Source organism: Pseudorasbora parva, chromosome 4 (genome assembly GCF_024679245.1).
Source record: "Pseudorasbora parva isolate DD20220531a chromosome 4, ASM2467924v1, whole genome shotgun sequence".
Classification (NCBI taxonomy): domain Eukaryota; kingdom Metazoa; phylum Chordata; class Actinopteri; order Cypriniformes; family Gobionidae; genus Pseudorasbora; species Pseudorasbora parva.
The window spans coordinates 40,362,915-40,389,163 of NC_090175.1; the positions used below are offsets into that span (position 1 = coordinate 40,362,915).

The window sequence follows — 26,249 nt, forward strand, 5'->3', positions numbered from 1 at the left end:
CAAATTTACACTGCACCTTTACGGAAAAAAACTGTTCACTAACAGAATTTTATTGAAAACATTAATTTTTAATAATCTAGTGCTTGCCAAACACAAGTTATTTCTTTTTTTACTTTTAACGGAAAAAATATTTCTTTATGGTATTGTTTGTCAACAGAAAAATTAGGGAATGTGTAGAAATAATAAAGAATTTGTGACAGAGTTTGAAGGTAACATTATTGAAATTAAAAACTGATTGGCCTTAATTAAATCATTATTAAAAGACTTTTAAACAACCGTTATCAGTGATAAATTCTGTTTTCCTTTTCGATATTGTGGTAAATTTGGACATTTTACAAAACAACTCTTGGTGTAACAACTTTTTAGATTAAAATATTTTCTCAAACAGCACACCTTTCAGCGCTTCAGATATTATCAGTGAGGAAAAGTGACATCATTTCCTGTATCTTACATAATTGTGAGAGATAATTCCACCAATTTGAAGGCAAAGTATGGTAACAGAATTTACTCTTTATCTATATCTGTGATTTATGGACACATTTTTATAAGAGAGGTTATTTTTTTATTTTTATTTTTTATTGTTAAATGTCCCTATACAAAAAATTATGTTAAAAAATATTGAGAAATACTGACTTGAGTAAAAAGTGTGACTTCTAGGCTACTTCTTTATATGATAAAGTTATTGATGAAGACATTTTTATGAAAACATTTCTGTTTTATTACATATATTAGTATATTTGTCTTTATACGCAAACCTTCAAAATTTGAAATGCTGTCATTTTGAACTTTATATTTCATCAACGAATCCTGGAAAAACTAATTATCACAGTTTCCACAAAATATTAAGCATCACAACTGTTTTCAACATGTCTAATAATAAGAAATGTTTATGAGCACCAAATCAGCATATTAGATTGATTTCTGAAGAATCTTGTGACACTGAAGACTATGTCATGATACTGAGTTGCATTTTCACATACATTAAAATAGAAAATTACTTTTATTATGTAATAATATTTAACAATAGTGAAAACTTCTTTCTAGATACATTAGAAATCGCACCAAACTTTTGGAACGTAGTGTATTAATGTTATGACATTTTATATGAATTTTATCATATAAAATAATTCCCTGGACTCGAAACGATCATTAATGGTCTCAGATATAACCAAAACACACACTGCCGTCTGTCATGGTGAGGTCTTCCAGCAGTAGGAGGCGCTGTGGGGCCGTTGGTGTTTTATTTGTTTCGCCGAAGGAGAGTGTCATTCTTTCCTTCACTCTTGTTTTTGTATGTGAGATATAGCGTCTCAGTCTCTGGATGTGTCCTGTTTTCACCTACACAACGGACCTGGCTCATTACCCGGACACGTCAGTCACACTGACCCCGTTTCTGAGGCCGATTTTCATTTTCGTTTGCGGAGCTGGACCCGCACACCGGGACTCAGTCCAGTCCGGTTCGGCTCGGTTCTGTGGACGGGACACAGCGAGGATTTAAACGACAGAGCCCGACCAGAGATGGAGAGACGCAGACTGATGTGAACAGAGACAGCGCTATGGAGATACATCCACTGTAAGAGCGCGCGTGTGTGTGTGTGAGAGAGAGAGAGTGTGTGAGAGACCTGGCTGCATTTGTTTACACTACTGTAATGTCAATATAGACTAGAGTAAATCAGTTCAGCCATAAGATCACATGACATCTCTCAGTCTTTGCCCACACACCTCCAACACTTTTTCTCTCACATGTTTACGAACTGACATTGTCATATTTGACAATTGGTATATTATGGAAGCTTTTTTTCTCTCACAATTATGTTTTCCCCCCCATTACAATGCGGACTTTTTTTCTGAAAAAATTACATTCTCTAAGAAGTTCGCAATTCTAAGAAGAAAAGTCAATTGTGATATAAACTTGCAATTATGACAAAAATAGTCCTAATTGTGAGTTACAAAGTCCAATTTTTTTATGTTGTTTGTTTTCTGTGGTGGAAACAGCTTCCATACCAAATGGTCACTGTAATGTGTGTGTGTGTGTGTGTGTGTGTGTGTGTGTGTGTGTGTGTGTGTGTGTGTGTGTGTGTTTCAGATGCACTAAGCTTTGCCATCATAAAGCTGTGGAGCTGAAGGATGATGTGTGTGAGAAACAGAGTGCAGTGACCATCAATCCACGTCACATGAAGAAAGCCTTCAGGATCATGAACGATCTCCGCAGGTGTGTGCGTATGATACTGTTAGAAATCATGCTGTGCCTTTTTTTAACATTGATAATACAAAATCTTTCTGCTCATAATAGATCATTTACCTACTTTTTAAAATTATTTTATCACTTTCTTTTGTGTTCCACAAAAGATGTTGGTCGAATGACAGCCTCAGTCAATGTTCACCTTATTTTTTTCTTTAAGGTTGAAATAAAGTGAGTGGTTAACTGCTCTGCCCAACATTTCGTTTGGTGTTCAACGGGGAAAAAAAGAAAGTCTCACAATTTTGGAATGACTGATGAGTAAACAAAGACAGAATCGTGAATGATTTCAGGCATGTGGATTAAAGGCAAAATATGTAAATACAATTTTAATAAAATATCCAAAAAACACCAGAACACTTAAATATATAGTTGACCTGTGTACTTACATTATTCCAAATGTTTCCAACAGTGTTTAAATTCAGAGAAATCAGCTATTTAACCAGTGTTAGGGACCGTATCCTGTCAGTGACGTCATATTCGCGCTACCTTTGATTTCCATAGAAACCATGGAAACACCAAGGACACTTTAATATAGTGTATTTTATTAGACAGGCGAGCAACTGTTCGGATAAACATTTATCAACACAAAACTGATAATTGTTATACAGCGCAACACAGTTAGTCATTGTATTGTTTTCTTGATTAACTGTGAGTAATGTTCATGCCTCAGAGGCAACACTATTTTGTCAAGTGGCTAACATAGCCTAATCAGAGAGCTTTCTCCATCATACAATACATTTTAATTATACAATATATAAATTAATTGCATGTCATTTAGCAACAGTCAAGTCTCTCATACCAACCACCAAGTGAATACAAATTGAATGTATTTAGTGTGATTGTTTTAACCATGTAAAACAGCACTGCGTTACCCCACATACACAACGAAAATAGAGGGTAAGCGGCTGAGTGCAGCATAAGCATAATAAAAGCTCAGAGACCAGTGTTTTTCCACAGGTCTCTCTCATTAGCATTCGCTCCCAGCAACTCTCGGCACATCCTGCATTATACCACCGTAAAGTTAATAAAACTTTAATTCGTTCGCTCATTCATGAACAGGATTTCTGCCTGAGTCCATTCCTTTCCATCAGCTGTGGAGGTGAAGAGTCAAGACTACAACTCCCATGATTCCACACTCATTCACTGCGCCATTAAGCTATGCCTTTGTTTTGAATAAGCAACCTCTAGGCAAAACTTACATACTGTGCCTTTAAAATGTTCTAGTTGTTGTAACATTAAAATTGTTTTATTAATGCAATTGCAAAATAAAGTATTTGGAAGCTAGCCATGCAATAATACTCTAAATCAGCACGACTGTGTTTCGGCCGTAGGCTAAATTTAAAAACAAGTAGCATTCATTTACAATATACAGTGCTGTTCAAATGTTTGGGGTCAGTAAAATTTTTATTTTCAAAGAAATTAATACTTGTATTATTTAGTGATGCATTAAATTGAACAAAAGATCACATAAATGAAAAAATGCTGTTCTTTTGAACAAAAATATAATTTCCCTTACAAAAAAAGAACATAGCTTAAGCAGCACAACTGTTTTCAACATTGATAATAATAGGACTTTTCTTTAAATATAATTTTTCTTGAGTACCAGATCAGTTTATTAGAATGATTTCTGCAGGATCATGTGACACTGAAGACTGGAGTAATGCTGAAAAATTCAGGAATAATATATATTTTATATAATATAAAAAACATATATAAAAAATTGAAACAGCTATTATAAAGGTGCACTATGTAGTATTTTTTCAGTAAAATATCCAAAACCACTAGGCCAGTGTTGTATATTTTGTTCAGGAGAGTACCTACAATATCCCAAATATTTCCAACTATTTGTAAGACTAAATTGTGAGAAAATTGCTATTTTAACCAAGGAGCCGGGACGTCTGAGCCTAGCGTCTTGGCGAGTCGCCTGTCAATTGCATCATTCCCTCGGTTTAATTTGGCAGAAACACTTTACTCTTAGCAGTGTGAACAAGTGTCACAGCAGCCGCTGAGCAAACATACAGAGTAACATCATAACATATTTTTCAACACACTCAAATGTATCTAATATGTTAAACAGAGCTGTGTTACTTTCTACTTGTGACCGGAAAAGGCGCCTGGCGGCGGTGTCCTTTCATAATAAAAGTCCCGCTGCTCGCAAGGCGTGTGCTGTTCATCTCATTAACAATCGCCCCAGCGACCTTGCTCAGCTCCACAATACTTGGTCCTGCTCTGCTTCACACTACAGTAACGTTAATAACCGCATCCAAGAACATGATTTCTGCAAGAGTCCTATTTTCCTCTGGCTGTGAGATGAAGACCACATGTCCCAAGATGCTGCTCTCAAACTTGACGTCATTAAACTACACCTTTGTTTTGAATATGCACCCTCTAGTGGACAGAAAAGTTGTATAGTCCACCTTTAACAATTACAATTTTAATCATATATACAGCTTGCCTGACAAGCCAGACCCACATCAAGATGTTTGGTCTGGAAACTCAGCTATTACAGAGCTCAATCCGATGGGCGGGATAAACGGTTGTCTTTCAAACTCCCTCTGCACGCGATAGGATAGCGCTACAACCAACCAGAGCAACGAAGGTGAAACAGAGCTTGTTGATAGATTAAACAGTCACCGTATCCAGTCAGCAAAACTCCGAACACATCTTCCCTTTTTAAGAATGACTTTAGTGCCGTTCTTTTCTCAGAGAAAAGCTTAACTCCAAGTCTTTGTGAGTCGCAGTCAAAGCGGATTCGAAAGACCGCCGTTCGCCAGTTTCTGTGTTTACTAGAAGTACGCAACTCGGCTGTCGTCATTATGGCCCCGTCCACCGACTCTATACACGATGTGATTGGCCCGGCAAGAGTTAGGAGAATACAGCTCAGAAGGGTATTGAGAGTTGCTAGACGACACTCGCGGGCAGATTAAATTTGCTGCCGCTAGGGTGCTTCTAGATTTCTAGGCTAATATACAGCCATAGCACAAGCACACATTTCAAGCTAAATTTTTTAGAATAGTTTTTTTCAAAATGTAAAACAGGTCTATATATTGATCAAAAAATATAATATATACACTGACCAATTCCTAAAAACACACAGGGGCCCCAAAAAGTTGCTGCAAAAAACCTGCAGCTTTGGTTACTCTGCTTGGACACCTGTGTGAATTTGAGGGAAAGTAATACATATAGCAATTAGATTCATCTTTCTACTGCTCAAAAGTCTTTTTAAAACCATCTTTTTTTTAATTCTGAGGAACTTTTTGCAGATGCCACAAGGTTAGATGTTTGTAATGTCAAATGCAATGTCATTCAGAAACTTTGTCCAAAAGTTTCCAAATACTTAGTGGGGCCACCGTGTGTGGGTTTTAAGAAATGGTCAGTGTGTATGAAATCTTTCCTCTCTGCAGTCAAAGTGTGCTGTGTGATGTCACCATCATTGCAGAGGATGTGGAGATAGCTGCTCATCGAGTCGTCTTAGCTGCTGGAAGTCCTTACTTCCATGCTATGTTTACAGGTGAGAACACACAGTTTTGACATTTTCATTTGAAGTACTTCATTGGCATGATCATGTTTAATATTGCCAAAGCATTATGTACAAGTAATGACAAGAAAAATAAATACTGCATTACAAAAACAACAAAGTGTCTAGAAAATAATGACTCCGGGATAAAGACTAGGAATTTTTAGCATATTTGATGTTCCTTGATTATCAAGCATAGAAATAGTGAGATGTTTAAGGGCAGAGATTGTTATCGCAATATGAATAACGTAAAGGAGCCACTACCACAACAACACCAGTCCAAGTAATGATATAAACAGTCATTTGGATTATGTATACATGCCATGGTGCATGCTGGGAACTGTATTTCTGCCTTCAGCACCCCAGACAACACTTTTAATTTAAACTATGTTGTTAGTTTATATATATATAATATGTATAAAATATAATATTTAGTGCTGGCAAATTGATTAATTGTGATTAATTGCATCCAAAATAAAAGTGTGTGTGTGTGTGTGTGTGTGTGTGTGTGTGTGTGTGTGTGTGTGTGTGTGTGTATATATATATACATACATTGTCTTGTTGAAACAACCGTTTCAAGGGCATGTCCTCTTCAGCATAGGGCAACATGACCTCTTCAAGTATTTTAACATCTGCAAACTGATCCATGATCCCTGGTATGCGATAAATAGGCCCAACACCATAGTAGGAGAAACATGCCCATATCATGATGCTTGCACCTCCATGCTTCACTGTCTTCACTGTGTACTGTGGCTTGAATTCAGAGTTTGGGGGTAGTCTCACAAACTGCCTGTGGCCCTTGGACCCAAAAAGAACAATTTTACTCTCATCAGTCCACAAAATGTTCCTCCATTTCTCTTTAGGCCAGTTGATGTGTTCTTTGGAAAATTGTAATCTCTTCTGCACATGCCTTTTTTTTAATAGAGGGACTTTGCGGGGGATTATTGAAAATAGATTAGCTTCACACAGACGTCTTCTAACTGTCACAGTACTTACAGGTAACTCCAGACTGTCTTTGATCATCCTGGAGGTGATCATTGGCTGAGCCTTTGCCATTCTGGTTATTCTTCTAACTAGGGCTGTAACGATACACCAAACCCACGATTCGGTTCGCATCACGATTTTTGACCCACGGTACGATACAAACCTCGATATGGGGGGGACAAAACATTGTTTATTCTTACACTTATTCTTACACAGCCATTAAACACTATTTATTCTGTACAGTATTCTGTAGCCTATTTTGCCGTCAATACCATATATCTGTATGGTCAATAGGCTACTGCCGACGTTTTCTTTGCGGTACCTATAGGTAATATATATTTAACATGAAGTATAGGGCCTCCTGTACATCAATACCAACAGAAGCGCCGCGTCAGACGCGCTTCTGGTGTGCAAAGAAAGAGAAAATGCCACGCAGCCGCCCCGCGGATGACACGCAACAGAAGCGCCACGCTCACACCACGTTGCCAGCCGGTTGGGGAAGCTTCTTGAAACACTTACGGCAAATTGTGTGGGTCAACTACACGATTGCCATCCTTGTTCTCCACCGGGTAGCTGAAATGTTGCCATACTGCTGACTTAAAAGTTGGACCTGGACAGGAAGGATAATTCTGGGAGTTGGAAGGGGTGTGTCGCGATTCTGCCTTCTCACATCGCGATACAGGTTCGTGGACCTGCGTATTGCGATTTCGATTTCATATCGCATATCGTTACAGCCCTACTTCTAACCATTTTGATGGTTGTCTTCCGTTTTCTTCCACGTCTCTCTGGTTTTGCTCTCCATTTTAAGGCATTGGAGATCATTTTAGCTGAACAGCCTATCATTTTTTGCACCTCTTTATAGGTTTTCCCCTCTCTAATCAACTTTTTAATCAAAGTACGCGGTTCTTCTGAACAATGTCTTGAACGACCCATTTTCCTCAGCTTTCAAATGCATGTTCAACAAGTGTTGGCTTCATCCTTAAATAGGGGCCACCTGATTCACACCTGTTTCTTCACAAAATTGATGACCTCAGTGATTGAATGCCACACTGCTATTTTTTTGAACACACCCCTTTCAACTAATTCAACTAATTGCCCAACTGCACAGCCTTAAGAGCGTGCATATCATGAATGCTGGGTCTCATTTGTTTTCTGAGAATCTACTGAACCTACTGGTAACTTGTTTGCCACGTAGCAATAAAAAATATACTAAAAACCTTGATTATTCTGGTTAGTCACATTGTACTGCTATTATTTTGAACAAGACTGTATATATATAACAACATTTTCTTAAATACATGCGTGTGTGTATTTATATTACAATTATACACAGTACCTGTATTATGTTAACACAAACTTTTATTCTGGATTTGATATGACAGCACTAATAATATTTTATATAATATTTGTGTTTGTAGGAGAGATGACAGAGAGCCGTCAGAAAAAGGTTCGAATCAAAGAGATTGACGGCTGGACTCTGGGAATGCTTATTGACTATGTTTACACTGCTGAGATACAAGTAACAGAGGAGAATGTGCAGGTAAGCACGTGTGGGTGACTTTTTTTTTGCATGCTATAGAAATATGACCTAAAAACACAGTTGACAGAATCTTAGTTTTTTATATTGTGTTCTTTGGTATTACTCTGAGAGGACAGAAAATCACATCCAGGAAGTATGCGTTTGTGTGCTGTGTGGGTGGGTGTCAGTAGCTTATGTGTCTGTGTCTGCACATTTGACTAGACTGAGGGTGTTAAAATGAGACTGAGTTTTTAAGGGAGCGATTAAATGCAAACTTTGCAGAGCTTAACAATATGAATGGCCCGGGGCCAGTTGACGGTACCATAACTTGCCCATTCTGGCTTTTATCCTGTCAATTTGGTCTGCATGTACATAAAGCTTCTTTTGAGCAAATAGAGGTGAAAAGCAGTAAAGGGTGTACATGCAGGACACATTCTTGCATTAAAAGCAGTCCAATGAATTGCTTTAAACTTCATGCAGCGCTTAATGGCGCGAGATGCATAAAAACTGCGAAACATAATGCAAAGACATCCATTTCACACATCCGACATATACAGGAGTGCATCCTGTGTGTTTACTTCCTTGCAAATGTCAAGAAATGACATTTGCAACCCGTTTTAATTCCTTAATGTGACGTATTTACGAGGGAAAGTATATTTAACTGTGTTGATTATTAATTATTTTGCAAAAATATTTTTCATACAAAAATCAGTCAATTAAAAATTTTAATAATAAATAAATAGCTTTTTATGAATGCTACTGATCCCAGTCTAAATTCTGGCGTGATGTAGTCTGAATCATAATTACACCGACTGAGCCTGGTTTCTTGCAGTGTTTATTTCTCCATTCTGTCACCTGATAGAGTTTGGGTTCCTTGCCACTGTCGCCTCTGGCTTGCTTAGTTGGGGACAATTAATATTCAACAATATTTTTGATCTGACTGTAATGACGCTGTTGAATGAGAACTGAACAGAGCTGGAAGATGACATCACTGTTTTTTGCAGAACTGCTTTATAGATAAAATTAACTAATTTAATAACTAGTGATCTACAGTCGAACTGAATACACACCGAAAGGACTTCAGCACAACAGCCGAAATCTGTTATCACTGTAAAACAAACTGTATTGTATAAAGCGCGGTATAAATAAAGGAGACTTGACCTGACTTTAAGTTAAACTGTGTGTACCTGAAAAATACAGTAGATTAAAATCTTGAGGTTATGTGAGTTTTTTGTGTGTATGTGTGTTTAGGTGCTCTTGCCTGCCGCTGGTCTTCTGCAGTTGCAGGAAGTAAAAAAGGCCTGCTGCGAGTTTCTCATAACTCAACTTCACCCAACCAACTGCCTCGGCATCCGCGCCTTTGCTGATTTGCATGCCTGCTCGGAGCTGCTCAATCTCGCCAACACATACGCAGGTGTGTGTCCATCCGTACATGAGAGAAGAGAGAAATTCATTCAATTTAATTAATCGGTTCTGTTTCTTTCTTGCGTGCCGTTAACTCTGTTTAACAATCTCAATCTCTCTCTCTATCTCCCACTCATTGACACTCACAGAGCAGCACTTCTCAGAGGTCGTGCAGAGTGAGGAGTTTCTCAATCTGGGCATGGAGCAAGTGTGCAGCCTCATAGCAAGTGACAAACTGACCATTCCATCCGAAGAAAAGGTAACTTCACGTTTGATGAGAGACTTGTATTCCTGTAACTATAGCAGCACACAGGTGATGTTATCATGCAGACTTTGGCAGCTCTGTTGCCATGGTAACATACTGCTGGTACAATAACACTATGGGAATAGCTGTAGCTGCTGGTGGTGAGAGCTTGTTTGTCGTCATGGAAACAAGAGTTGGAAGATGCAAGGCGTGGGCACCATGCTGTTTTTTTTTTTTTTGCCATGGCAACACCAGCTTCTAAAGATATTATATGTTTGTGTTTTTATTAATTATAGCTTTTTTCCACCTGGTAATAACATTCGTCACAAGTTGACAGAATGTTGTTTACACCATGTATTGACATGCGTCTCAGAAATCTCTCCTGGGATTAGATTTGGAGGAGAATGTCTACATTTATTGAAATAATATCATACAGAGAATCTATTCTCTAATGACAGGGTCATTTTTACACTGTTAAAGACTTGGATTCCCATCCTAAACATAGACAAAGTTTCAAAATCTAATGCTGGACGTTTGATAGAGTATTTCTGTGTAAAAAATACTCCTTCCGGTTTCTCACAAGTTTCGGAGAGTTTTTTTCGAGTATGGGTCGACTTGACGTTAATAGAACGGAAGGTCCTTGTATGGGCCGTACGGGCTCTTCTCCTGGTAGGGTGCGTGCGCGTGACTAGAGCGAGAGAGAGGAAATCCACGCCCGTAAACACACTTTCAGGTGCAGATCCAGTCGTCCATGAAGACTTATGTCGCGCGCCGTGCTCCACTTTATTCCTATGGTTGACGTCGAGCGATGAGTAGCTTTGGAAGCAGCGGTGAGTAAAACGGCTTCAAATGTCTGTGCTATTGGCTTCCTTCGCATAAGTAAACATCATTAAACGAAATGATCCCGTGCTTCGTCATTCAAATGCGCTAACGGTTAATCCAATGCTGTTCTCTGTTGTATAGCGTTACACTAGTCTGACGTGCAAAACCGTTTTGCTTGCTTCCTCTAAGGTCTAGTCGCATAAAATAGTCCATAAACCGAATCATGTCCTCATAAACTGCGAGTAAAGCCACACAAATGTTGACAGGCCACTAAATACAGTACATACCACAGAGACGGACGTCCTGCTGTTGCTGTTTCTCCTGTTCAATTTATTTCTGCCTCAGATTTGATTGTGGATCATTATCTGTATTAGCTGAGATAGCCAAGGGTTTCTCCACGCTTGAGGACGTCACCGCTTTGTTCGAGATCGTCATTCTTTAGCTCCGCCCACTCGATACGCCTCCAGGCGCTCGGTTTTTTCCGGAAAGACTCGGTACAGCCCATGTTTCTTTTATAAATATAAAACTAAAGACTTTTCGGAGATATGAATGATGCAATACTACTCTATAGGTACTCAAGATTGACATGAGATTGACTGAAACTTGAGTGTTTCACCCCCCCTTTAATATATCAGATAATTTGATGAATAACCTTCTTATTACAAAGCAAGATTAGTTTAGGTTATAAAATGCCATTATGATGTGACTCCCCAACAGGGTTTTTAGCATTAGCTAAGCCTAAAACTACAACTATTATTATTTAATTTTTTTTTTAATTTAAATAAATATGAATTAAAATTCAAATATTAGATGAAAAACTAAATGATTATAAGAAATGTTGCCAAGTTAAAGGAATAACATTACCAACGGAAAAATGAATAAAAACTCCAAACTCAAACTGATATAAAAAGAAATTAAACCAAAATAGTAATATTAAAAAAAACTTATTAAGAAATTATTGCAAAATTACAAGCACCTGAATAAAAGCATATGAAAATGGCAAAAAGTAAAAAATAAAAGCTGACTCAAAATATTCATAGCTATATTAATACTAAAATAACAAAAATGTCATTGAGACAAAAACTTGGCACATTTAAGATATTTTTAAAAACATTTGAATTTTTAGGTGGTGCCTTTATGTTGTCCAGCGTGTATTAGCATTCACTTTTCAAATGCAATATGGTCACATGAATATCTACATATGCTATTGCTGTGATAGGATCTCAAATTGTTTTGAATCTTGTTTATTTTGTGCTGAGTCTGACCATTTGAGATTTAATTATTTTAGACGAATATAAACTGGTATAAATGTTTTTGTGTGTTTATAGGTATTTGAAGCGGTCATAGCGTGGGTCACGCATGATAAAGATGTGCGTCAGGAACACATGGCTCATCTGATGGAACATGTTCGCTTGCCCCTTCTTTCCAGAGAATACCTCGTACAGGTGTGTGCGTCTGTGCGTGTGTGCAAGCACATTAGTAAATTAGTGTGCTTTGATGTTCTTTAGCAATGAAAGTAATTTAATTTTATGTGTGTGTGTAGAGAGTGGAAGAGGAAACCCTAGTAAAGAACAGCAGTGCCTGTAAAGACTACCTTATTGAAGCCATGAAGTACCACCTCCTGCCTGCCGAGCAGCGCTCCATGATGAAGACCATCCGCACTAGAGTGAGAGTACCCATCAGCTACCCAAAGGTTTGTTAGGACAGTCTTGATTATGATCATTTCAGACATTTTCATTGCTATCAGGTGTAAAGAGCAACAAGTTGTTTGATGAAGAAGGGGTGAACATGATCTGCACATAATGCAAGCGGGATTCAAACTCCTCATCCTTTAGCATATTAGGCCCTGTTTACACCTGGTATCAAGATGTGTTTTGGTCAATCGTATCACAAGTATATGAGGGAAAGATACACATTTACACCTGGCACTTTAATTTATTTTGGCCACTTTCAACCACTTCTGTCCTGATTTCTTCAGAGGGGAGGCAGAGGCGGAGCCAGGATTTTTTTATAGGGGTGGCCGGGTAGGGGCCAGCAACCATTCTGGGGTGGCACAGAAATTGTTATTTCAACATAAAAATTAGTTTGACTATTACATACTGGACTTTTTAGTGCACACAACACAAATGAATACAGTTAATTTGTACTTAATTGTAATTGAGATAGTATAGCTAGTGAATTAGATCATGGAATACTGAGTGAATTTGACAGTTTATTTGTGTTATTCCTCACCTCCAGACAAGGGGCTTACATTATAGCGAGAGTTTAACTTGTTCAGTCAGCTCGGTTCTGGTTCTCAACCAAACCCAATAGCTTGTTCTTCTTTGTTTCATCTTTCATGGATGAGACATGCAGATAACTACATAGCCTAAATTATTCAATCTTCATTGAATTTTATATAATAAATTAACTCTTCAACAGTTCTGATTTAGTCTATAAGGACTATTTCTAAACCTTCCAACCAAATAAGTAAAGACTGAAAGTTTAACTTGCTATTAGTTATTACAAAATAAACAATTGCAACAGTTCTGTCATAAATTAAACTCAGTGGAGGAAAATGTTCTCTTGAATCCCTATATGCAAGAATATGAATTTATTTAAATTATATAATAAGGCCAGAAGTCAACATTTTATTTTATGCATTTAAATATTATCCATTGTTGTTTGTATACTTTACAAGTTAAAGCAAAATTAGCGCCTGCGTTAAATAAACAAAAAATTCCTGTCAAAAAAAAAATATACACAGCAGTTGTGAGCGGGGTGGCCAAGCTTAGGCCAGGGGTGGCCACATCTATGGGCTAGACCTGGAAAAGGCATGTCATATATAAAAATCTAATAATTTATTGGCCATTTAATGAATATACTTGTAGAGTAGTTAAAAAATAAAATTAAGTCCTTATCCTTATCCAGAAAATCAGAAAAAAACTTATCCTTATACAAAAAATTCATCAGCCCTATTGTTAAAGACAATGGGACAAGCTGGTCAAAAAGGTTAAGAACCACAGATCAAGAGGGTTTATATAAAATTCATAATGATTAAAATGTGGTTGCTTGCGTGCGTTAAGGTGTAAAGAAATACATGTGCTATTACTTTTTACTTGATGGTTACACTACGTGATATTTTTCAAGCCATATTTAAACGTTTTTATTGAAAATTTTACCATTAAGACTTAAGTTGCAGTGTGTGAGTTTTAGCAGCATCTAGTGGTGAGGTTGTGAATTGCAATAACCCAATGCTCCCTTTCGAAGCACATATAGAAGCTACAGGGGCTACACAAATGTAGTTGTCGGAGAAAACGGAGAGTGACTAGTGCTTTCTAGAGAAGTCTGTCTGTTTAGGGCTACTGTAGAAACATGGCAGCACAAAATTGCGATTTCACACCATGTATATAGATAGAAATGGCTCATTCTAAGGTTATACAGCATATCGTTTCATTATGTAAGTTCTTTATACATCTCTGAAAACATAGTTATGTATATTATATTGCATTTCTGCCAATAGATAAATACTATACACTGCACCTTTAAACAAACATCAATGCAAAGTTTGTAAGAATTTATACTAAAATAACTTTTATATAATGAAATGTATATAAAATTATTTATACTAGATAAACAAAAGGGTTGAGAACCAAGGGTATTGAACCTTTTATCACGTGTGTTAAAGGTGATGGTGGTAGTGGGAGGACAGGCCCCTAAAGCCATCCGCAGTGTGGAATGCTATGATTTTGAGGAGGAGAGATGGTTCCAAGTGGCAGAATTACCCTCCAGACGATGTCGAGCAGGTGAGCAGGCACGCTTATCATTGACAATGACTGACATTCTCTGCAGGCACCAACATGACTCACCCTGGTCTCACATTTAACAGCGGTCCTTTTTAAAACTTCACTGCATCCTTCCAGTTCTTACTTGACTGTTGTGTTGCTTACTGTAATTGATTCGGTTTCTAAAGGTAATTAACTCCATGTACTGAAAATAATGATAGAAACTCTTGGGTGAGTTAAATGCAATTTGCTGGGTAATCTGGCATGATGTGTATACTGATAAAAATGTGGTGCTGTTGAAATGACCCTGGTCATGAAAATTATATTTAGTTAGCGACGGTAAGATCATTGGCGTATTAAACACCTTATGTGGGTGAAAAATGAAAATGAAATTTCAAGCGTAGATCTTTATATTGCAAAAGAGGCCAATTTTATGTGGCATACAACACAGAAAACATGAACTGAGAGGGTAAAAACTATTGGGTTCAAAGGTATGTATAGGCAAATAAGTATCGATGACAAAACAAAAACATTACAACATTTCAACCATTATTGTCAGAGGAAAAAAAGATTACATTGAATTGATCAAAAGTGACTATACAGACATTTATAATGTGACTAAAGTTTACTATTTAAAAAAATGCTATTTCATCAAAGAATGCCTGGTTAAATCGTCAACAGTTTCCACAAAAATATTAAGCAGTACAAGAAATGTACAGTAAAGCAGTACAGTACAGTTAAGAAAGGTTTCTTGATCATCTAATCTGCATATTAGAATGATTTCTTAAGGATCACATGACACTGAAGACTGGAGTAATGAAGCTGAAAATTCAGCATTGCCATCACAGTAATAAAATTACATTTAAATACAGTTCTTTGTTAAATATATTAACAAAGAAATTGTACTTTAAATTGTTACATTTATTTTAAATTGTAATAATAGTTCATAATATTACTGTTTTATTTTATTTTGTTTAAATACATGCAGCCTTTTTTGAGACTATAGGATAAGTTGAACAATGAAACCTGTCTTTTAACAGCCATATGGCTTTTCAGCAAAATGTTAAATAAATTATGAAATACAAGATAATTAAATGAAGTACGATTGTGGCCAAAACTGGTACTGTAATCGCTTTCAAATTTCTGTAGAGGTATCCCCTCTCCCCTGACTCGAGGTTGCCAGATAGGTTGCAGGATCCAGCAGGAATGTTTGTAGCTGCAGCTGTGGTAACTAGAGCAGATCTGGCAACCCAGATGCCGAAACTCTACTTGATCTCGTGATTGGTAGATAGGTGGAGGGTGGAGCTTCAGGCTGAAACACAACATGTCAACATCAACATCAGTTGAGAGCTGCAACAACAACCTTTCAATGACAATATCCTGGCCGGACTACTGTCAGTGATATAAGTATTTAAAAATTAACATGATTTCTTAATGTCTAGTCACATATCAGGGCCATTTTATAATTAATTGAAATACATTTCTTACAGTTACAGTTAACAGTTCCTTTAACGATATAACAACTTCACATAATCTTACATAAAAAATACAAATCTTTAGTCAGCAACTGTTATAGATATTCACAAAAATCTATTTTAATTCATGTATAGGTGTGGTGTACATGGGCGGCGTTGTGTATGCTGTCGGTGGTTTCAACGGGTCATTGCGTGTGAGGACGGTGGACGCATACGACCCAGTAAAAGATGAGTGGTGTTGTGTCAGCAGCATGCAGGACCGGAGGTCAACACTAGGGTCCGCTGTACTCAATGGACTGCTGTATGCTGTAGGGGGCTTCGATGGCAGCACAGGTAACGCATATATTCATCTTGAGCCAAAAATGCTTTTACGATGTGTGCAGCAGCATTTCTTTAAGTTGGAGAAGTGCATAACTGTAAAGTTAGTTATGGTAACAATGCTTATTACTATGAAAGATACTAATTAAAAAATTGGGATCATAAGCAGGGTTTAAGAAATACTGAGGTCTTTTATATATGTGCATTTTAAGATTTCTGGAGGGCAAAAATTGGATAACAATAGCTTTAAAACCAAAACCATGTCTTTGTCAGTGGTGGCGCTAGGACGGGGCTTGCCGAGGTTATAGCCCCGCCAGAAATTTGCATAGCGCCGGCACATTAAAAACATAAATTAATAAATGTTTAATCTGCCTATATGTATGAACAATGATCTTGATGGGGGTAGGAGTCAAGCCACACTCATGGGTACGGCGCAAATTAGCAAATAGGGATCATATTAAGCTCTTCATCAACAGCGATCATAATGGAGCGCTATTAAATATGAAGCAAAAGACCGCGGACTTCAGACACATCTCAGAATGGCTCAGAGGATAACAACAGACGTATTGTCCTCTTGTAATCTGCTATTGGTGAGTAGCTACTTTGGTGGCTTAAGTCCTTGATTATTGTCGAAAGCGCCTGATCTTTTTGAAGATTCACTCATGTTATAAACGTCAAATGTCCAAGCCATAACGGTCTAGAAAATCGTCTTGGTACATGATGTAGCTATACGCATCATAACATATAAATAGGAAAATGTTGGCATTTTTTTGTCATTTATTGAGCAGTAGGCTAGATGGAGCTGTTTAGCTCCAGTCTTTGTGCTAAGCTAGGCTAGCAGTGGGTGCATCAGACAGAGTTATTGCAGGCACGGAGATGAGAATGATATGGACTTATCTAACTCTCTCTGAATGATACGGTGAATAAGCTAAAGTCCCAAAAAGTCGGTGTGTTCCTTTAAGGTGTTCCAAAACTGTATGAATTTTTATTTTTATTTTTTTTGCAGCCATTTTGAAGAATGTCAGTAACCAAACAGTCGATGAACCCCATTGACTTCCATGGTTTTTGTTTCCCCGTACTGTGGAAGTCAAAGGTGTTCATCAACTGTATGGCTACTGACATTCTTCAAAATATATTCTTTTGTTTTCAGCAGAAGAGAGAAATCCATACAGGTTTGGAACAACTTGAAGGTAAGTAAGTAAAACAGAATGTTTGGGTGAACTATCCCTTTCTCCTGAACTATTCTCCCCCCAGCACCCCCCAAGAAAAAAAAAAAATCCTGGAGCCGCCACTGGTCTTTTTCATTTCTGTTTGTCAGTAAAAACAGTAGTCATTAAAAATCATAAAAAAATACATTTGGGTTTGAAATAAAACAAATTGAATAGGTAAATAACAAATAATGATAACTAAATGATAACTAAATTGTCATTTTTAGGTGAACTATCCCTTTAAATATAGAAAATTCTATAATCAATGGTTGCAGACAATTGGGGATTTCTTGTAAAAAAAGAAAAAAAAGAAGAAGAGAACATTAAAGGAATAGTTACAAGGAATACAATCTAAAATGTATTTTTAAAAAAAGCATCTATTTGCAAATATTAAGATTTTAGTAGGCTAAATGACAACCTATAAACACCCAGATTTTTCCATGTTTTAGTATAGCTCAGAGGATAAGTGAATTGATTGAAATACTCACCAAGCCTTTCAGGAAAGTCTAACAAAATGCATTAAAATTAAACGAATTCACAACATTCACACAATCCTTCTTTATCATATGCCAGTGCTGAAAGCAGCTGTGGTTGAATTGCATCCATTACTGTATTACTGTCAGTCATTTTACATTTCTATCGTAACACAGTTAAATACACTGTAAACACTGTAATCATTTTTCCATAAGATCTTCCATCTCATGCCTTAACATTAATTGTCAGTAACCATTGTCTTATTATGTAGAGCTTCAAAGAACATTAAGTTCTGCTTGGTTTGACGCATTATTAAAATAAGTTTCAGAGAATATTAAGTTCTACTTGATTTCGCTGAAACTAGATAACAAGAATAGAGTCCAGTTCAGAGAAACTTTCAAAGAAGCTTCTGCCCGACAACAGGCAAATACAGAGTGTATTAATATTAGATGTCATGCTATGTTAATGTAGCCTGACAAGCCAGACCCACATCAAGATGTTTGGTCTGGAAACTCACCTATTACAGGGCTCAATCTGAGGGGTGGGATAAAAGGTTGTCTTTCAAACTCCCTCTGCACGCGATAGGATAGCGCTACACCAACCAGAGCAACGAAGGTAAAACAGAGCTTGTTGATAGATTAAACATTCGCCGTATCCGGTCGGCAAAACTCAAAACATCTTCCCTTCTTAAGAATGACTTCAGTGCCGTTCTTTGTTCTTTTCTCAGAGGAAAGCTTAACTCCAAGTCTTCCAGAGTCGCGGTCAGAGCTGATTCGAAAGACCACCGTTCGCCAGTTTCTGTGTTTACTAGAAGCACTCAAACGCAACTCGGCCGTCGTCATTATGGCCCCGTCCACCGACTCTATACACGATGTGACTGGCCTGGCAAGAGTTTGGCGTTTACAGCTCAGAAGGGTATTGAGAGTTGCTAGACGACACTCGCATGGCAGATTAGATTTACTGCCGCTAGGGTGCATCTAGATTTCTAGTTTAATGTTAATGTGTTTATGATACGTGAATTTTGTGAATCCTCCGTTTGCAAGCTGCAAAAGAGAATAAAGAGAAAGTTGAGGGCAGCAGCTTGTGCGCGTGAGGATGAGGGTATAAAACTTTCAGACACAGAGAGAAGATTGCCTTCTCTCTCTGAAAGCTCAGAGTGATGAACGCCTTGCTTGCAAGAAATAAATAATTGTAAAACCTTTCAATACTTCTCTGAATCCTAATTACTTTGAAAATAAATAATTTCCACGACAACACGTACTGTATTCTTACATCTGTTACCATTACGATGATAAAAATGTTGTTTTGCAGGTTTAGCTACTGTAGAGGCATATAACGCTAAGGCCAACGAGTGGTTCCACGTTAATCCCATGAGCACGCGACGTAGCAGTGTTGGAGTCGGCGTTGTTGGAGGTTAGTGACTGCCAAGAAGCCTATCGCCTTCTGTGAGTGTACACAGCCAATAGGCATACATTGCTGTTCTGTGCTGTTTGGCATTTGATAGTGATTATTGATATTGAGTTAAAATAGGGTCTAAACAAGGGGTCTTCAGCCTTTTGAGACCAGAGACCCATTATATATTATACAAAATGTATGCAAAGTTGACTGACCTGTAATAACAAGTATATTGCCATATTAATGTATTTGCATATTTTTTGATGCTGCTTAGTAATTACATTGTAATGCCAATAAAATAATAATGATAATAAATGAATTAATAATAATAATAATAATCATTAATAATGTACAGAATTGTATACAGTACCAAAAGTTTTCGGTCAGTAAGATAAAAACAAAAACTTAATTAGTTTTATTCAGAAAGGTTGCATTAAATTGTTTTAAAAGTGACTGTAAGTATTTAAGTTTATTGCAAAAAATAAAATAAAAAATTATAATATGCTATTCTTTTGAACTTTATATTCATCAAAGTAATGATTTTCACAAAAACATTAAAGGTGGGGTAAGTGCTATCTGGTAACTTTTGTTGATATTTCAAATCACCAAAACAAACACACCCCTACCCCCAAAAAGGGACTCTGCCCTATTTTGATAGCTCCGCCCCACACATAGGCAACGACTATGGCAGAATCTGTGTGTTACTAATCCAGGTTGAATATTCAATGAAAAAGTCACCCCTTCCATCACAAAAACACAAACCGTTCTCATGACAACTTGATAGAACACGAGCCGACAGTCCAACTAACGACATATTATGACTGGATTAGAGTTAAAGCGATCACAAAACACAAACCGTTCTCATGAACAACACGATAATGTTAGTATACAAGCTCGATAGTTCAGCTATGACATTTTACAATCATGACTGGATTAGGATTATATAGATGAAAAGAGGAAACAAACATATATTAGGAGTATAGTATCTTACTTGTCGGACGCATTTTGTGAGCTGCCGCTTGAAACCTTGAAACAGTGAGGGGATTTTGATGCTCCATACGGTGTGGAAATGAACGGGTCTTTATCATCGCTGAAGTGAGCCACAATACGATCGCAAATGGACAAACAAGCGAACATGACACACGAGCATATTCACGCAAAAGCCAGCATATATTAGGCTAGTTCTCGGCTAATGTCCGTCCTGTACAAGGGGGTAATCTAGCACTCAGAAAGCGTTCCATCCATAGGGGCGGCCATTGGTAACCAGGCCATCACCTGCTGTTAGCATCCCATTGACTCCCATTCATTTTTGAGTCACTTTGACAGTGAATAACTTTACATCTGAGGCGTTTAAAGACTCCATTTGTCCATTGTTTATTTATAAAGAAACACGACAATGTATGAAAGGCTCCATTACCTTGTATCTTACACTATCGCCCCGTAGAAGCTGTTTAGAAGCCGCAGAAACAATCTTTAACTGTCTATGAGGCAGTCAGGGGGACGTGGAAACATAAAGTCAAGGGAGAAGAATGGGGAGAAGACGGTAGTGAGCCAAAAGCAACGGGAGAAAATATTTAACGACGTGATTCAGATTTTACTTTCCACAACTACTAGAAGACCTACAACTGTCAGACAGGTTGCTCACGTCACATCTTCGTCGTCAAGCTCAGTCTGAGCCTGTGCAGTTCGCTCAGCCATCAGGAAGTGAGTGCCTCTGATTGACCTCATTTTCCGCCGTTGAAGTCTATGGGAACACTCTGTCCATTTCTTTTACTGTCTATGGTCCTGTGTGACTCGTGTGTTTTGAATAATGACGTGCACATAGCCTCTCTTCTCACCATAGACACGCCCCTTACCTGCTGATCGGGTAAAAATGAGTCCTTTTTCTAGAACGATTTTTAACACTTACCCCACCTTTAAGCAGTAAAACTGAAGGATCATGCGACACTGGAGTAATGATGCTTAAAAATTCAGCTTTTCCTTTTTTAAAATATATTAAAATAGTTGCTTTAAATAATGCATTTCACAATATTACTGTTTTTTATATTTTTTGATCCACAAAATGCATGATACTTCTTTAAAAAACATAAAATCAACCTCAAATATGTTTATTTGTTTATATGGAAATATTTTTATTATTATTTTAAATATATATTTAATACATATAATTTTACATAATACATTTTAATTTGGCATTGATAATGAAACATTTAGCGTTATAATTTTAGCCTTGGCTAAGGGTTTTTATGCAATGCATATTTTATTTTTCAAAAAAATTGTTTAATATCGAACAGGGGATGAAAATGATTTCAAACTCTCTTTGTAGGTTTGCTTTATGCAGTCGGAGGGTATGATGGAGCAACACGTCAGTGTTTGAGTACTGTTGAGGCCTATAACCCCAACACTAATGAATGGACTTACACAGCAGAGATGGGAACCCGTCGTAGTGGTGCAGGTAACACACAAACACGCTCACACGCATACCTTCACATATGCTGGCATCAACGTGTATCCGTGTAATCCTCAAATGTTTGTGTTGGACAGGTGTAGGTGTGTTGAAAGGCCTGCTGTATGCAGTAGGTGGGCACGACGGCCCCTTGGTTAGAAAGAGCTGTGAGGTGTATGATGCAGCCACTAACACGTGGAAACAGGTGGCGGATATGAACATGTGCCGTAGGAACGCAGGTGAGTTAGTTAACTCATACATTCTTAATGACTGGCGTAACATGCATCAGTGCCAGCTAACATGAAAACAGTTCAGACTGATATTTTTGGATCAAAAGTATATATATATTTCAATATTTTTTCCCTGTGTTTTAGGTGTGTGTGCCGTGAATAACCTGCTGTATGTGATTGGTGGTGATGATGGTTCGTGCAACCTGGCTTCAGTGGAGTTTTACAATCCAAACACTGATAAATGGACACTACTGCCCACCTGCATGAGCACAGGACGCAGCTACGCAGGTCAGAAAATGAAACATGCCAAAATGGCATTCTAGTTGTATAGTTTTTCATTATTATATGTACATTTATTCAAAGGTTTCAGTCAGTCATTTTTTTACTGTACTACTTGTAGTCAGCAAGGACACATTAATTTGATCAAAAGTGACAGTAAAGAAATATATAATTTTACTTAAGATTTCTATTTTATATTAATGCTGCTATTTGGAACTTTTTATTCATAGAAGAATCCTGAGAAAAAGCGTCACTGTTTCCACAAAAATATTAAGCTGTTTCAACTTTGATGATAAGAAATGTTTCTTGAGCAGCAAATCAGCCTATTAGAACAATTTCTAAGGATCATGTGACACTGAAAACTAGATGGTGAAAATTCAGCTTTGCCATCACAAAAATATATAACATTTTTATATTTCACAATATTTCTGTTTCTAATGTAGATTTGATCAAATACATGCTGCCTGGTGAACATAAGCACATACTTAAAAAAACGTTTAAAAAAAAAAACACTGACAGGCTGGAAATAGTTTAAAGGCACAATATGTAAGACAAAAAAGGCAGGTCCAAGGCACCTTATCCTTAGGTGAAGGATAAGGAAATAATTAAAAAGCCTTTATTTGGTATGGCTTAAGTCATTTTAAAATACAAGAGCCAACATGTTTCGACCCAAATTGGTCTTCATCAGGGCAAACGCGGCTGTTATTTATAGCAGCATTTATTATCATACCAAGCATATGACATTTTATTTACAGCATACAATGATGTTACGGACCACGTGAGCGCCGCGTTCGCGAACACAAAACTCTCCTCTCCACCGTGGCGTGAATAAATCACAATCCGAATGCACGAGTTAAAGGTTTTATCCTATAGTTTTATTACTGAGGTGGCATGTGCACTTTTATTTTGTCGGATTTCCATGAGTGAAACAGGCGAAGGGCGCATGACATACGTCACGACCAAACGATAGCGATTGGTTATGGCAGATCCAGAGTGGCTCAGGGCAGATCCAATAGTTTTAAACCTCAACAGGGTGCCCGCCTTTGCGGAAATAAACCCTTGTCAATGGAGAGTGGCCAGACTCTATGTACAAATGAAATGTACGAGAGTCTGGTAAAACCAGGCTATCATATAGATTCTGTAAAACCAATAGTCTAGGCTACTATAATGACGCTGGCTTGTAAACGTGAGCATCGCGATCATTAAAAACTTTATTTTTTTAAAACGCCTAAAGTAAATTACCCATGAAATTATATTCATATGACATGCTGAAACATATGCCACTGTACCTGGGATGAAGACATTGCACACGCGACGCAAGCAGAACAACTGCCTGTGAACTTCTGCAGTGTTCAGGACTATCATGTGTTCAGGGCTATCATGGTTGTCATGTCAACAAATGCACCTGCACATCCCCTGATGTAGGATGACAGACAGTATTAGAGGACAATACTGTTTCCCAACTGTAGGGGGACCCCGAGAGCAAAACCAACCTGGTGCTGCTTTAATCTGAAAAATCTTACATATTGTGCCTTTAAAGGGATAGTTCACCCAAAAATGAAAATTCACTCTCACTCACCGTCATGTTGTTTCAAACTTGTATGAGTTTCTTTGTTCTGCTGAACACAAAAGAAGATATTTGGAAGAATGTTTGTAACCAAGCAGAGAAAGCAACCATTGACTACCATTGTAGAGGGGGAAATTATATGGTAGTCAATGGTTGTTTTGGCTGCTTGGTTACAAACATTCATCAAAATATCTTCTTTTGTTTTCAGCAGAACAAAGAAACTCATACAGGTTGTAACAACATGAGGGTAATTAAATGATGACATCGTTTTCATTTTTGGATGAAAACATTTACCCCCACTTGACACCAGAGAGCACAGAATAGGAAATGGCCCCATCTAGTGGTTAATTAGTGTATTTGTACGACGGATGATCTGGTGTTCAAAAGTTTTTTACATTCAACACATTTTTACTCCTTCTGCATGTGCATTCATAGTGATAGCCCTATCAGCCAAGTTACTGTTTGGCCATTTTATAATTATCAGTGTCAGCCAAATAAAATTATTATTACATAATCTACAACAATGCATGAAAAATGCATTTTTGGGTGAATTTTATGTTAGCTAATATATGCATATTTAAAAATACATTTCAATAAATGAATTTGTATTAATATATTTAATATATGAAATTATTTTATGTTAATTTATATACTATTAATTCATTTTTCCAGACCCAATTATATGTCATGATTGCTGTAATAGCAAGTCCTGTAGTATCACTGTACCGCTCCGCTGTCTGTGTGTGTAGGTGTGACCGTCATTGATAAGCCTCTCTGAGCAGCTGTGGAGTTGTTGAACCCTGTAGCTGAAGCTGAAGCTGACGTACAGCAGAGGATTCGCTCACTGAAGCTCTTACGATGGCTGAGGCTTCATCCTGGAACTGCTTCACCATGGACATGGCCTGGAGAAAACTGCTCTCTCTCTCTCTCTCTCTCTCTCTCTCTCTCTCTCTCTCTCTCTCTCTCTCTCTCTCTCTCTCTCTCTCTCTCTCTCTCTCTCTCTCACACACTCACACTCACACTCACACTCACACTCACACACACACACACACACACACACACACACACCACTCATTGATACAGATACTTAACTACAAGCATTCTCACACTACCTCTTTTCGTCTGTAGCTATACACTTACACACTCTTTATCTCTCTTTTCTTTCTTTTTCTCTTGTTTGAGAGTAGTCACTGATGAAGTTTATTGCACTTTGAGGAGTACTGAAGCAGGACCGAAACATAATGTTGCTAACCTCTGAGAAAAGACTGGTGCAAAAATTTGTCCAGCGCGTCTGTGACGTGATCAAAACGTTCCTGCGTTTGAGCCGAGAGGATGGCCAGAGATTTTTGCTGCTTGATCTCTTGATCTAAAGGAAACTATTGATGGTTTTTTCAAATAAAGTTTGAGGGAAAATGTGTCTAGTTTAGGACCAGCACTTTGTTGCCTCTTGAAAGGTTGTGTATGAAGTCACTGGACTCTAACCATCTTCATTTATGAAGGTTTGATGATGAGTATTATGATGACGATGATGATAATATTGTGAATTTTGTTTTATGGTTAGAGCTGAAACGTTGCTTGCCTGTATGCAAGAAGGATCTCTACTGAAGATGAACAAACTTTTACATTTTGCAATTTGTTTGCCAAACAACATTTGAAGTCTTAAAGTTTGAACCGTCTGTTGTTTTTTCTTTTAGTATCTTTTTTTTCTTGTGGTCCGGTTGTTCGAGAATTGCGATCTTTGACATGAACGCTTCGGCATGCACGATACTGTGGACTGATGCTGGTTGCTTGGGTATTAAGCCGCTTTGCATGGTTCTAAATACTGATGTTTGTGTGCCATTCTTAAACTACTGCTGTACTCACTAACCAACGTGACGTGCTATCTGTACTAGCGGTATTGAACACTGAAGAAGTATAAAGGTACGATTTCTCTTTCTTTTCTCTCTTTCTCTTTTTGTTCTCTTTCCTCTTTTCTACTTTGTTTTCTGTAACTTTAATGTTTTTTCCCTATTCTACTCTTGCTGTTTAGTATTTAACTCTCTTTAACTACTGTCACCAAGGCTATTAATGAATATATATATATATATATACAACAGTGTATTATTAATTGTCAGTCAAGAGGAATGTTGTGTTCTTGAAGTTTCATAACTTGTTTTATATCATTAATAATAAACATGCTTATAGTAAAAAACATAACATTAGGATTGTTTTGGTGTGTGTAAGTGTGAGAGTGTCTGTGTTCATATGAAGCACAAAACAATTTAATGTTAGCCTACTGAATATTTCCAATGTGAAATTGTTATACTTGTGGGCTTTATTTTACTGAAAATATATTCCATTAAATAATGCATGTATTCGGTA

The 26,249-nt window shown here is 37.4% G+C and overlaps 1 protein-coding gene across 1 annotated transcript; it reads left to right on the forward strand.

Moving 5' to 3' along the window:
• Nucleotides 1-1,258: 1,258 nt before the first annotated feature.
• Nucleotides 1,259-26,046, forward strand: klhl2 (kelch-like family member 2). Its single transcript, XM_067441773.1, has 15 exons — nt 1,259-1,573; nt 2,087-2,212; nt 5,647-5,753; nt 8,162-8,283; nt 9,514-9,676; nt 9,816-9,925; nt 12,061-12,177; nt 12,276-12,425; nt 14,400-14,517; nt 16,107-16,304; nt 19,283-19,384; nt 21,693-21,821; nt 21,911-22,051; nt 22,187-22,330; nt 24,638-26,046. The coding sequence occupies exons 1-15, from the start codon at nt 1,557-1,559 to the stop codon at nt 24,664-24,666; spliced, it is 1,773 nt and encodes a 590-aa protein (XP_067297874.1). The 5' UTR covers nt 1,259-1,556; the 3' UTR covers nt 24,667-26,046.
• Nucleotides 26,047-26,249: the final 203 nt, after the last annotated feature.

Bases quoted from the DNA above. Each gene is read 5' to 3' on its own strand.
- klhl2 (XM_067441773.1), top strand. The intron at 19,385-21,692 runs GTTAGTGACTGC...CTCTCTTTGTAG, and splicing joins TGGAGTCGGCGTTGTTGGAG to GTTTGCTTTATGCAGTCGGA. The intron at 21,822-21,910 runs GTAACACACAAA...TGTGTTGGACAG, and splicing joins AACCCGTCGTAGTGGTGCAG to GTGTAGGTGTGTTGAAAGGC.